This window comes from Neophocaena asiaeorientalis, unplaced genomic scaffold (genome assembly GCF_003031525.2).
Source record: "Neophocaena asiaeorientalis asiaeorientalis breed wild unplaced genomic scaffold, Neophocaena_asiaeorientalis_V1.1 scaffold86, whole genome shotgun sequence".
Lineage (NCBI taxonomy): Eukaryota > Metazoa > Chordata > Mammalia > Artiodactyla > Phocoenidae > Neophocaena > Neophocaena asiaeorientalis.
The window spans coordinates 336,532-350,003 of NW_020175039.1; the positions used below are offsets into that span (position 1 = coordinate 336,532).

General features: G+C 40.0%; 1 protein-coding gene across 7 annotated transcripts in view; it reads left to right on the forward strand.

Annotated features, from left to right (window-relative positions):
* DOCK10 (dedicator of cytokinesis 10) overlaps positions 1 to 13,472 on the forward strand; it is a 209,120-nt gene that overhangs the window by 152,242 nt on the left and 43,406 nt on the right. For all 7 annotated transcript variants that reach the window (XM_024763121.1, XM_024763126.1, XM_024763127.1 and 4 more), the window contains exons 27-30: positions 521 to 592; positions 5,680 to 5,826; positions 10,600 to 10,683; positions 13,116 to 13,212. In XM_024763121.1, coding sequence (XP_024618889.1) covers positions 521 to 592; positions 5,680 to 5,826; positions 10,600 to 10,683; positions 13,116 to 13,212 — 400 coding nt within the window. The remainder of the gene's footprint in view (positions 1 to 520; positions 593 to 5,679; positions 5,827 to 10,599; positions 10,684 to 13,115; positions 13,213 to 13,472) is intronic.

Below are 13,472 nucleotides of genomic sequence, written 5' to 3' on the forward strand. Positions count from 1 at the left end.
TTATATTTGTCAAGATAGGAGGATCCAACATATTTTATTTAAGACTCTGCTAACTTGACTTTGAACTTTTAGATAGTTTCACACGTGGCTTCCATTTTCACTCTTGCCTCTATCCCTGGCAATGTTAGGGGTGGGTCTGCTACACCATATTTTAAGATAAAAAAGTTTTACTTAGTTTTGTTTAACTAAGTAAAACAGATAGAACACCCAATGAATGAATAAGTATTTCATAAGACTACTGTCTACTCAGCCATGTCTAGCAAACCAGTATCTTGTTTTAGTTTAAACAGTCTTTGAGATGACTGAGGAACAGAAGTATCTGGTATTTACTTTTACCATTAGAACTTTGCTAAGGATGATCCTAACATAATGGAGAGTATACTATTGCTCTGATGCATTGAATTTCAAAGAATACATTTTAAGATAAACGTTTTATAAAATTGCACGTTGTGAAGAATGGAATTATCATTATTTTGCTATAAGATGATAAATTTCTGGTTGTCTTTTCTTTTCCTAACAGCATTCCTGGTTCTTCTTTGCAATTATCCTAAAATCCATGGCACAGCACTTGATTGACACAAATAAAATTCAGGTACGATCGTAGGTAATACAATAGCATCCAATAAATGTGAGACATGATTGTGTGTATCAGTACAGGTCCTTCAGAAGCAGATGCCAGGACAAAATTAGAAGTACAAAAATGACTACAAAGGATAAAGGAACAGGCAAAAGGACAGGAAGGTCTGACACCTGTGAAAGGAGATGGCAAAGGAAGGAGGATCAGCTAGAAAGAGGCTTGCAGTGAGAAAGTTGTAGGTGGGCCAATGGGCTGTCTGAGAGCAAAGAATGTCATGACAAAAGTCCTGCATCGGGGAGATGGTCTGGCTCCGTTACCTCTGCAAGCTCAGTAATTACTCAGAGCAGCCGGAGAGAATGTAGCCTGGCATGAGCTCTTGGGTGGGTCCCAAAGGCTTCGTAGTTACTTCATTCATCCCAGTAGACTTTTCCTCAAGGGAGTATCTGAGCTATGCACATCCTCGGCTGCCACCCGTGGTCCACAGTCCACAGCTTACACTACCTTTCACATATGATTATGAATCTTCTCCTCCACAGTTCCCATGGGCCTCTCCTTCCTGAAAGGAAACTTACAAGAGGGAGACTAGTGGGATTAACTGTAGCCCCTGTTACTGTAGTTGGTCTTGGAACCCTGTGCGGTTGTCATCACCTCCCCCCTCTACCATCCATTCTAGATTGCCCTCACCCTCAGCCAGCAGCTCTGAAGGTCTTGGTGACTTACTGTGTTGTGACCCAAACCCTCATTCCAGAGTGGTCCAGGATGGTCTCACCCTCCCAAACATCCAGTGTGTGGTTACTCTAGATGCTAATTATGTCAATACAAATTAAACATTTGGACCAGGTAAATGGCTGTTTGGTGGATTTTTGAAGCCAGTGGACTCTCTGCTAACAGAACTTTGGGCAGGGCAACTTTATTAATCCTGTGAGTTTCCACTCTAATTTGGTGGACATGGTGGTGTTTTGGTCTCCAGATAGCAGTATCAACTCAGATCTTGTGGCCAATAGTTCTTGAAATATATGAATATTCCCCTCTGCCTAGTATCGTCACCTGAGGAAAGCCCTTGGAGAAGGACTAGTAGAATCATTACAGTATGTACTTACCAAAGTTCTGTAGGGGGCTTTCTTTAGGGACCCTGCCTCCTCTTCAGTCAGCATGTACCAGATCTGAAAATTGACTGAGATCCAAGAACAGAGAGAGGATTCACGTCTATTTACTGGAACAAACATCCTCACCTCCCGATTGTCCAGCCTTGCCTTCTTGGTGGACTTAAGCATCGCCATTGTTGGCCGCTGATTGTCTCGTCCCTAGGGCTTCCAACATGTCATTAATCAGCTCTGTAGCTCCCTGAGAGTCAAGCCCCCTTGGCTGCTCTCCAGATTTGCCATTTGTTTTGGTAATCGCAGCCCCCTGGCCCCTGGAGATTAGGTGCAATCACATGGCCTCTGTTATATTGATGCCCCTCATCCTCATGACTGTTAGTGAGCCAACACCGTGACTGCCTCTCTCACCTGCAGATGGGAGACGCCACCGAACGGTCTTAGGGATGTCGGTCCCCACTACCCTCCTGATGGCCGTGGTGGATAGTGGGTCTTCTGGACTCATATTTCCATTCCTACGTGTCCACCTTCGTCTGCTTCTCTATTCCTTCCTCATTCATCTGCCAGGGCAACCTAGGCATTTCCATTCTGCCTAAAATGAGCCATCTCCAGGATTCTAAGAGCCAGCTAACAGTGAGTGGTCCGTCTCCTGAGGTCTTATTTAAGCCCATGTCCTGACAAAGTGCCCTCATGTCAATGAATTTGAATTTATCCATTCTTAGGTTCTGGCCATCTTGGTCAAACACACTCAACATCCAATCTCAGTGGTACTCCCACTGTGGCTCCTGCTGGTACCTGCTAACTAATTCTTACAACTCCTTGGGGTACACGCTCTTCCTTACCTTATTAGGCCCAGCAGGTTCACAGCTGAGTTAAGCTGGCATTTAATCCCAGTTCATGGCCTGAGCTCCGGGAGAGGAGGAAGGACAGCTCTCGAAGGGTTTGCCTGGCGTCTTGCAGGGAGAGACCTTTGCAGTGTATTCCCACACAGGAGAAGTGCTGACTCTTAATAGAGAGGGATGGGGCACTGAGGATTCAGGGGAGTCTGCCAAGCCACCATCCTCGGGCCATCCATCCACATGCCCCATCCATGGCTCCAGACCTCAGGCCTTTCCAAACATGGCCTTGACATAAGCATAACAGACCTGCCTTGGCTGCACATCTAATCATCTCTGGTATTCCATAACTCTTAGTTCTTAAGTCCTATGTTTGCTTTTCAGCTGTGTCTGCTCTTCTACTTCCAGAGATAAGAGCCTCCTGTCCGGGAGGAAGAGAAAATCTAACATGAAGATAAGAATGATTCCTATCTCTCTGTTCTTAAGCTGTATCAGGAAACCTCACCACTGTAATCCTTGCTCTGCCACTAACATGTTAGATGATTTTTAAAAAAGACACTAAACGTCTCAGAGTCTGTTCGCCCATCTGTAAAAAGAACAAATTGGACTAAAATCCTTTAGTTTCCACCAGTATGTATCTGCTAAAATAGATCGGTCAGAAAACACCCTTATGAACAGCCTAAGAATAAAGGAACTCATAGTAAAGGAGAGTTTATCTTCACTCATTCAAGTTCCCTTTTCATTATCCTCTTCCATAGCAATCACCATACCCAGTTTTCTTCCAGAGGTGCACGGCCTTCCAATTTTCTAGCCATCTCTATTTATCACAGTAGGAGAAGACCAGATACCATCATTTGACTTGAAAGCATTCACAATAAACATCTCCCAAGCTATTTGCATTTTCTTTTCTTATTTTTTAATTGTGAAGTGAATAGCTTTCTTTGCTATTAAAAAAAGCTTCCATCATCAAGGAGATGTGAGAAAGTCAGATCCCCTAGTCTGGTCCTCTGAAAGGCAGATAACAGCTCCCTGTGACCCCTGCTTTCTTGTCCAAGGCGAATTCCTATTTACTAGCAAGTGCTGAATATCTTCTCAACACTGAGCTCTAGTAGCCAAAGTTTTCTTGTACTGGCTACACCTTTTGTTTCCCATCAGCCCCTTGTTCTTAACGAAATTCCCAAATGCCTGAAATTCAGCCCCTGCATTCTGCACCTGATCCTTGGGACCTCCACCATATCATAGCCCAGGTTCTCCAACGCGTTCCAGCTCTGCAGCTTGGGATTCAACCATGCTGTCACCTTACCCCCCTTCCTCCCCTGCCCTGAGAGAGAAAATCCACCGTCCCCAGCTCAGGAATTCACCCGCCTCAAGCCCTTGGGATAGACTTCCAGAGAACAATTAAAAATATTGCTCGTGTGTTTACCGAGCAGCATGTCTTTGGGTTAAGAGTAGGAGTAGGCTACAAGGGGAGTTTGAAAGGAAGGCAGAAAAGACAGAGGAACAGACGGGTTATCAAAGTCCAAGGTATTACTGTATGTCCTTGTGAAGAAAATGTTGACATTGATATGTTTAATGTATCTTGGAGGACTAACACAATGAAAAAAGGAAAACTACAAATGTGCTTTGATTATCTAAAAAGTGATTGTTGCTTTCATAGGTGAATTGTTTACCCTTATTTCCCCAGGGTACACAGCAGGATGAAAAATGATGTCTGCAATTAAATTCATTAGGTTTATTTGTTGTTAACTTAATTTGATTTCAACAATAAGCTTGGAATATATACAGGGGGTAACCATGAAATCCTCAAAATGCCTATACAGTCATGTCCTGGTACAATGGCTTAAAAAAAAGCCAGTCCAAGTCAGCTCCAGCGTCCAACAATTAATCACTGTTTGTTCTATGCAGTTCCTGTAATTTTAGCCTCCGTGGTTTTTTTTCTTGCCTCATGGAAGGCTGGGTGCTCAGAATTTTAGAGAATATGGCACTGTCTAACTCTCAATTGTCTGTTTCTGTCTATAGTGAAAATGCGAGTCTAATTTTAAAGCCAACTTGTAAAGATGAATGAATCTTACCTATCTCGTGCAAAGAAGCTGTGTAAATTCACCAAGTAGAGACTGAAATGGGAAAACTCAGCTGCCTGAAACTTTCCCTTTATGTGCAGGAGTTCAAATTGGGGGGCAGGGGTTGGATTCCTGGACTGCGGGCAGTCTTTAGGGGCCTATAGAGTTTTATTCAATGTATGTTATGTAATCTCACAGCCAAATCACTTTTTATCTTGCGGCAAAACATCTTGACTGTGAAGTTCCACAGGCACCTGTGGTGGCATATGCTGGGACCATTGAGTTAAGACTAGCTTGTGTAAACCTTCATCTATAAGATAAATAAGGTTTGAGCATCTAATGGAAAACACGGTGATTATAGTTGATAACACTGTATTGTGTAATTGAAATTTGCCGAGAGTAGAACTTAAATGTTCTCTCCCCAAAAATATGTATGTGAGCTGATGGATGGCTTAATTAAGTAGATGAGGGATGGAGGGTGGAATTCTTTCACAATGTGTATGTGTATGAAAGCACCACAGTGTATGCTTTAAATATCTTATAATTTTATATGTCAACTATAACTCAATAAAGCTGAAATAAATGTTTTAAAAAGACTAGCTGGGACTCACTACTTACTAGTGAACATTACAAACCGATATCTGTACTCATTCAGTTATTCATTCACTGATTTCTTATAGTTGTTTATTGGAGGATTTCTAGTATTAAAAAATCAAAATAATTGATTTTTAAATTAGAGAACTGTGAGTCAAAGAAAATCTAGAATAATATTCATTAAACCATTGATAGCAGTTATTTCCGGAGAGGGAAAGGAGGGGAATTAAGAGGTTATAAAAAAATGTTACATTTCTACATTGTCTGAATAGCCTGCAATTCATATATGTTATAATTTATAATGAAAAAGTGAAAAACTTATTGGGCAAAATAGAAAGAAACATTAAATGAAAATGATAAAAATCATGACCTTGAAATTAAAAGGGCTTCTATTTTATTATTGCTTTCAAGTTTTCAGAACAACTTTTTGTTTGTAGTAAGTCTTACAGTTTATGTTTTCCAGGCTTAGTATTTCACAGGTCACATTATAAAGAAATGATCCATTCTTTCCTTAGCTTTCTCGGCCTCAAAGATTTCCTGAATCTTACCAAAATGAATTGGACAATCTTGTCATGAGCCTAGCCGACCACATGATTTGGAAAAACAAAGATGCACTTGAAGAAACAAGAAGGGCAAACCACAGCGTTGCCAGATTTCTTAAGGTACAATTATACAAGATCACAGTTCTATTCAAGCCTCCGTGATAGTGGGTGTGAGATACTCTAAATGTCAATTTAAGTCACAGTTTCATTTATGATGAAAAGTCAAGACTACCAGGATTAGATGAATACTTTCATCTCTACATCTTTCTTGCTTGAAATACTTTTCGATACTTTTTCCTGTTTGGAGTCACACAGAACAAAAACTAAGGTTAAAGAAAAGTATCTACTTGAGTGTTGCCAAGTATAGTACTTCTAAATATTTTTAAAGAGAAAAAGGAGATTTTTAAAGAAGCTGCACTGTGACAATATTATTCTCTTGGGCTTTTCTGCCCTTGAAGTGATGTTTTGGATTGGATACAGCTCTAACAGTGATGCCAAATAGCCACTTCGGGAAAATTTGGGGGAATTTAGCATTTTTGTTATATTACCTCTAGGCTCTTTTTACATGATGAAAATATTGTGCATTAATCACATAAAAGGAAAATTATCAAAGTATTGAGCAACATAAAGTGACTATATATAACATATATATATATACATACATATATTTAGCATCATTTCTTTGAATTACAGGCATTTCTATTGAATTGAGAAGAAAAATGTGCTTAGTCCAAGAAAAGCTAATGTAGAATGATGGCGTATCATTTAACAGATAATACATTCAACCAGAAAGATAATGTTTTTCTTCTATTCCTTCTTTTGCCCAACTGTTGACTACTGATGAAGCCACTTCACTTGTTTCTCTGTGGTAGACACCAGAACATCCTGGATAGGTGTGGGAATTTATAAATAAATACTACTAACAAAGTTAAGAGGCTATGGAGGTAGATGGAAAATTAGCTTAAGTTGTCTTTGGTGAGTTTTAATTCAGTCTAATTTCTTTTTTAATGTGTTAAATGCAGTTTCAAATTGCATACTATATTTGTCCTCATCTTGTATTTCTTTTTCTTCACTGTTTTGCCTCTTATTTTTGCTTTTTTTCTTGCTTCAGAAAGAGAAAGGGATGGTCAGAGTTGAGGAGGAAAAGAGCAAAGGAGAAAAAAATTACTCTAGTTTTCTACCATGTTTTTAAGACCTATGAGAATAAGGTTTATTACTATGCTAGTAGTTCATTTGAAGTGCTTGATGGAAAAGAAAATTTGGGGGAAAATGGCATACTGTCTGATTTGTAAGCAAATTACATTCAAGAAATAGCTGCAATATTCTTCCCAAAATTCCAAAAAACAAGGTTGCATAAGCAAGTCTCTTAAAAAGGGAAAAGACCTAGTATTATCCACTCTTTTTGGCTTAAACGCTCTGTACTTATTAGAATAAATATATGTTTTCCTTGGAGCTCATTTATGCAAAAGTTGCTTCTGGTGGTACATAAACTAATGTCTAACATGAATGTCCAAGATGAAAAAAGACACAAAGTATAAAGCTAATGGTGATACCAGTGGTTGTGAAATCAGTGGGTAAAAAGCATGGATTGACAATAGATAAAACAAATATAGTCTATAAGATATGTGGATCCATGAACTGCAAACTGAAAGCAATACTTATATGTGAAGTTTATAAATGAAAACATTAGTTTAATATATTGTACATTATAAAAGTCCACCATACAAGCATTGTACAATGCTCGTCTGACTAATCTCTACTTTATTTCAATTAGCATTTGGAAATCATTTGGAAATCATCTAATATAAAAAACAGACTTTGGTAGCAAATTATGTTTAAAGAAACATCTGTGATAGTTCTAATTATGAAAAAAAAGATGGATAAGCAAGTCAGTGAAAAGAGAAAGTCTTCATATCTACTCTATTTTACTTAAATGTTCTGTGTTTGTGGAATAAATAAATGTTTTCTAGAAACTTCATCTATGCAAAAGTTGCTGTGGGTGGTACATAAGCTAATACCTAGCACAGGGGCAAAGGAAAGGAAATGATGGGCCCAGAGGTTTTGTAAAATATACAGGGAAAGTCACTCAGTGGTGTGTTTTGCAATTTGGGATTTCATAACTCATCACTGAACCATCTATAGAGTAAAACTGTGACTTTCACAGTTGATGAGACAAAATAAACATTTTTTCATTGCAACAGCCATATATACAAAAATATATTTTTGATTGTAATTTAGACTATTTGGCTTTTAATTTACTAAGCCAAACTGAGAAAAAGTCTGATAGGGTATAAGTTATCCTTTATATCAAGAATCTGCAAAATTGTTTTCTATAAATGGTCAAATATTAAATATTTTTAGTTCTGCAGAACATACAGTCTCTGTGACAACTACCCAACTCTGCAACTGTAACGTAGAAACAACCATAGACCATTCACCGTAGACAATATATAAACAAATGGGTGTAGCTGTGTCAGTAAAACTTTTGAAAACTTTTGAAAAACAAACAGTGTGCCAGTTTTGGCTCATGGGCCATAGTTTACCAGAGCCTATTATAAATTATTTTCTACTCATATAGAAGGTTAATATAAATTATTTTAAAATAAAAGCAGGGGTTTCCCTGGTGGCGCAGTGGTTGAGTCCGCCTGACGATGCAGGGGATGCGGGTTCGTGCCCCGGTCCAGGAGGATCCCACGTGCCGCGGAACGGCTGGGCCCGTGAGCCATGGCCGCTGAGCCCATGCGTCCAGAGCCTGTGCTCCGCAAAGGAAGAGGCCACAGCAGTGAGAGGCCCACGTACCATTAAATAATAGATAAATAAATAGATAGATAGATAAATAAAAGCAGAGAGGTCCCTTCGCCTGGGGTTAAGAAGATGCTGGGATGGACCAGACACAAGGGACTGGTGACAGGAGAGACACATCTGATGAAGCTTGATCTGCAGGAGGGCTCTCTGCAGGAAGAAGGCTGATTCTGCTGACTTTGTATCTTAGGAATGACCCCTCCTTTTCCCTCACTGTCCCTTAGAAAGAGAATGACAAGTTTACCACATACAAAGTCTTCTTAAATCTCAAGAAAGTCTTAGTGAGTTTCCCTAGATCCCCAGGGTAGGCAGCATTCTTCTCACCACTACCCTTGTTCAATGACAGGACTCACCAACCCCTTCTCTGTCTAATCAAAGGGCCCTGTGTCTTCACCAAAGGGCTTCTTTTCTCTTACTGTTTCTTGAGAAGTTTCTAGAACCCACAGTTATACTAGGTGGTCTTCCTCTCTCTGCAAGGTGAGACACAAGCTTCTTCCCAGCAGGAAAGAGACAGCAGAGGTCTTCTGGGGAGGGAGCTCCATATTGGGGATAGTCCAAGGGTCACCAGTCGGGACTTCCTTCTGCAGATGGAGAGCCTGGGAGGATTTGACACACTAGCTGGGAGCCTACATAGTGTAGAAGACATGAAAGCCCTCTTCTCCTCCCATCCTCCCCTTATAGGTGCTCTACGTGTTCTGCGCTTATGATTATGCTCTGCTGTCTACCTTTCCTCACTGTTCTTTTGGGAGGTGGGAGGACATGGGAGCCATTTGCTTTTTTCTAAGGGGAGAGTTATTGAAAGAACTTAAATCCATATTGAAAATGAAAATATAAATGAAGCAGTATGTTAACACAGTAATGAATAGGTAATGAAAAAAAACTCAGAAGAAAACAAAGAAAAATGGAAAAGGAAACAAAACAAACATATAAATGACCAAAAAACTGGAAAAATGTTATTAGAAAAAAAAGCTCATGTTTACACACGGGCGTATTTCAGTGGGAGACTTTGCACTTGGTAGACTACCTATAACAAGATTTTATGTTCAGTCCTTTCTGAGAAAAGAGATTTGTTTGTAAAATTGAGGAGAGATTAAGAGATGCAAAACCAGTACAATGGACCATACAGGGCTCTTTGGACGAGAAAGAAGGCTTCTATGCTGAGTGACGTAGCAGCTGAGAAATGTTCCCATGTAGTACGCATGCTCACACACATGTGGCTGGGTAGAATGCAACCCCCACACACGCAGTGATGACCCCATATGCCAATCTGCTATAGTGCCTCCCCAAGATACTGCATCAGTAACTATGGTCCATGCCCACTTCACACTTTTCCAGTGCCGTAATTGGCCAGTGTAGCTTGGTTACTGGTGACATGGCCGTGGGTCTTTGGGAGAGAGAGTGGGTGCTGTACCAAGTTGGAACGCTTGCCTGACTCCAAACCTACCTACTGTTTAAGGCTCTCGTTTTTCCAGTTAAGAGGGATTGACAACATAATAAAGAGGCAGTGAGCAGCTCACTGATAGAAATCCCAGGATCTCTTACCTTCACTCTTCAAATTCAAGCTGCCTTGGTTGAAAAGAAAAGCTATTCTGTTGAAGGAGGCCAGTGAGAATTTATTATTTTATTTATTTATTTTTCAGCCAGTGAGATTTTAAAAGGTTTTCCTGACATGTCTCTGCCCTGTTCCTACCCAATGTTGCACAGCAAGTTTCTTCACCTGAGGAATTATGGAATCGAATAACTAAAAGAAAATAATAATAAAATGTAACTAAGTGGTTTTTAAAAATAGACAAGTAAAAGCTAAAACTTTCTATATTAAAAGGAAAGCCTCATTGCAAAGCTCCAAGAGATGTTTTATAAAATTGATAAATATGGGTTTGTAACTTTCTGGTGTGTGTACTGTATCTAGTATTTTAATTAGTTGCCATATGTGGATGAATGCTTAAACATATTACAGAGATTTTTAAGACATTTATTATACAGCTCATTTAGTTAAATGTTATTTTACTTCAATATATTTAATCATCTTTTCTAACATCTTTAATGATCCTTAAAGTAGAAACGTCTGAATTTAGAATTTTACTTTTTTAGCGCTGCTTTACGTTTATGGACCGGGGTTTTGTGTTTAAGACGGTTAACAGTTACATCAGCATGTTCTCCTCTGGTGATCCCAAGGTAAGAACCACGTACAGGAGTGCTTGCTTTGTATATCTGTCTAAAACAATAACCTATGCATTATCCATATCAAAAAATAATTTCTATACCAATGAGAGGCAGCCTTTTAAAACGGTTCACGTGCTCAGTAAGTCTACCCAGTCCTTCCTTCACGGGGGACAAAAAAGGAGTGTGGAATGAGAGTGTTTACATTCCACTTTTATTTCCTGTGGGCAGTGAAAGGAGTGATTCTTTCCACCTGCAATTCTTCTGCCTCCGGTTTACTCGGAACTGTCTTGGTTTTAGCACTGAAAGTCCCACTTCCCTGGAAACCTTCAGTCTTGGGCAAAATGGGACAGTTGATCACCCTACCCAAATAGGGGCTATGTTTTGGGAGATAGGGAACGGTACTGTCTAGAGAGCAGCGGTTCTCAAAGTGTGGTTCCTAGACCAGTGATCTCGGAACAGAGCTACCACGGGTGGAGCCCAGAAATCTCGGAACAGAGCTACCACGGGTGGAGCCCAGAAATGCAACAAGACTTTCAGGTGATTCCTGTGCATTCTCAAGTTTGAGAACCACTGAGCTATGAGTATGAGTATGGCATATGCTAGAGGGAAATAAGACTGGAAGTGGACCAGACCGTGAAAGTTTATCAGTTAAGGTTTTTGTCTCGCAGCAACAGAAGCTTACTCCAATTTGAGCAAAAGGGAATTTGGGGGAAGGATATTGGGGTAAACAGCATTGATGAAAGAGCTGGAGAACTAAGCTTGGAAAAGAGCAGTGACCAAGGCACTTCCAGGCACAAGAGTAATCACAGAGGATGAACCAGTGGCCAGGGTCTGCTGCTGTCTAAATAAGCAAATGGGACCCTTTTCTCCTTCTTAATACTCGGCTTAAGATTTACATTCCAGAGAGGAAGCATGTGACCAACCTGCTTCGGGTCACATGCCTGCCTCTTAGGGAGGGAAGACAGGGCACCTGAATTAATAGTTCCCCATTAACCTTTACCCACTGGGAGGAAGATAAGTCCCCAGTGGGAAATTATCTAGGTATTGGGAAAGAGTAACGAATATAGAAAAGCCAAAAATAAATAATGATCTTCTTGGAGCCTTTCATGTTATGCTTAGGAGCCTGAACATTATTTTTTGGCAGTGGAGATTTACCTTAGGCTAGGAGAGTTACATGGTTATATGTCATTTGATTTTGAGAATCCAGTTCTCTCTGTAAATATTTTTGGAAGGATATCCTTCATTAGTGCTCCAGTTATGCATGACATTTTCAGAAGATCATTTTAGGTATAATTCCAGCGAACTTAAACTATATATTTTATCAAAAACCAAACAGAACATACTCAGTGAAGAATGACTACCATGTAATTTAATTATGCTTCGTTTCACTTGGATGCGCAAAGGATTAAGTCAGATACTACCCTCGTTTGAGATGGCAGTATTTTAAATTATTGACTAAAGTTGCCATAAAATATGATTCTAAAATATCTGAGCAAATGGAATATATTTTATTTTGTTAGCAGATATTAGTGAATACAGTGAACACAATCTGGGTCTTAAAAATTGATTACTTAGTTTGCACGACAATGAAAATAGAATGGTTATGAACATGCAATTAGTTCCTACTTATGTGATTGTGTTGTTGTCTTAGACCATGTCTGCACTTCGTTTATCTCTGTCCTACTCAAAACATTATTGAAATGACAGACCTGTTTGCTAGGGCAGGGAAGAGGTGGATTTAGATAACGTACTCCAAAAATAAATGGCAGATGGGGCTTCCCTGGTGGCGCAGTGGTTGGGAGTCCACCTGCCGATGCAGGGGACGCGGGTGTGTGCCCCGGTCCGGGAAGATCCCACGTGCCACGGAGCGGCTGGGCCCGTGAGCCGTGGCTGCTGAGCCTGTGCGTCCGGAGCCTGTGCTCCGCGACGGGAGACGCCACACAGTGAGAGGCCGGCGTACCGCAAAAAAATAAATAAATAAATAGATGGCAGATGGAGAGAGATTCACTCTAATTTTAGATTATCTGCACCAGTGTCTTCCTTAGCACTGGATCTTAGGAGTTGATTGGAGTGATATGTTCTTTGAGCTGAGTGTAGTTGAAAACCTCTGTACGTGTGGTGAGGACCTATTTTTCCCAGAATAAACATGTTACATACATGCCAAAAGAAGCAAAAAATAGGTCTGAGTAAGATTGTATCTCATAGAAGCTCAATGTAGGTTGCAGGTGGGATCATTTCCTGGACAGGCCTTGTCCAATCTCCAAAAACAGGGGGCCTGACTACATTTACCACTTCAGAGGGGACAAAATCCTTTAAATTTAACAGTGACCCAGTGGTCACACAAAAGTAACTCCACCTCCTTTTTAGATGTAAGATTCAAGTGCAGATTTTCCATTAACTTTCTTAGTGTGTGAATAATAGTCGTTTCTTTGCCTCTTTTTCAGACCTTATGCCAGTATAAATTTGATTTCCTCCAAGAAGTATGTCAGCATGAACACTTTATTCCTTTGTGTCTCCCCATAAGATCAGCAAACATTCCAGGTAATAATTCCCAGAATTTTTGTCTGTTCCTACAACGGGAACAAATATATTTGTTTGTTTGTTTTGCCTTTGTTTGTTTGTTGTTGTTTTCCTGTTTCTTCAATGTTGGTATTGTCTGAAGTTGTCACGAGGGATTAGACCCAGGTAATCGGGTTAAAAGGCAGAAGTTGGTGGCATGTGGTAAAGAATACAGCTCTGTATTTCTCAATTTTTGTCTATGTTTCCTTTTTCATTAATGAGAAGGCCAAGAAAACCATAAA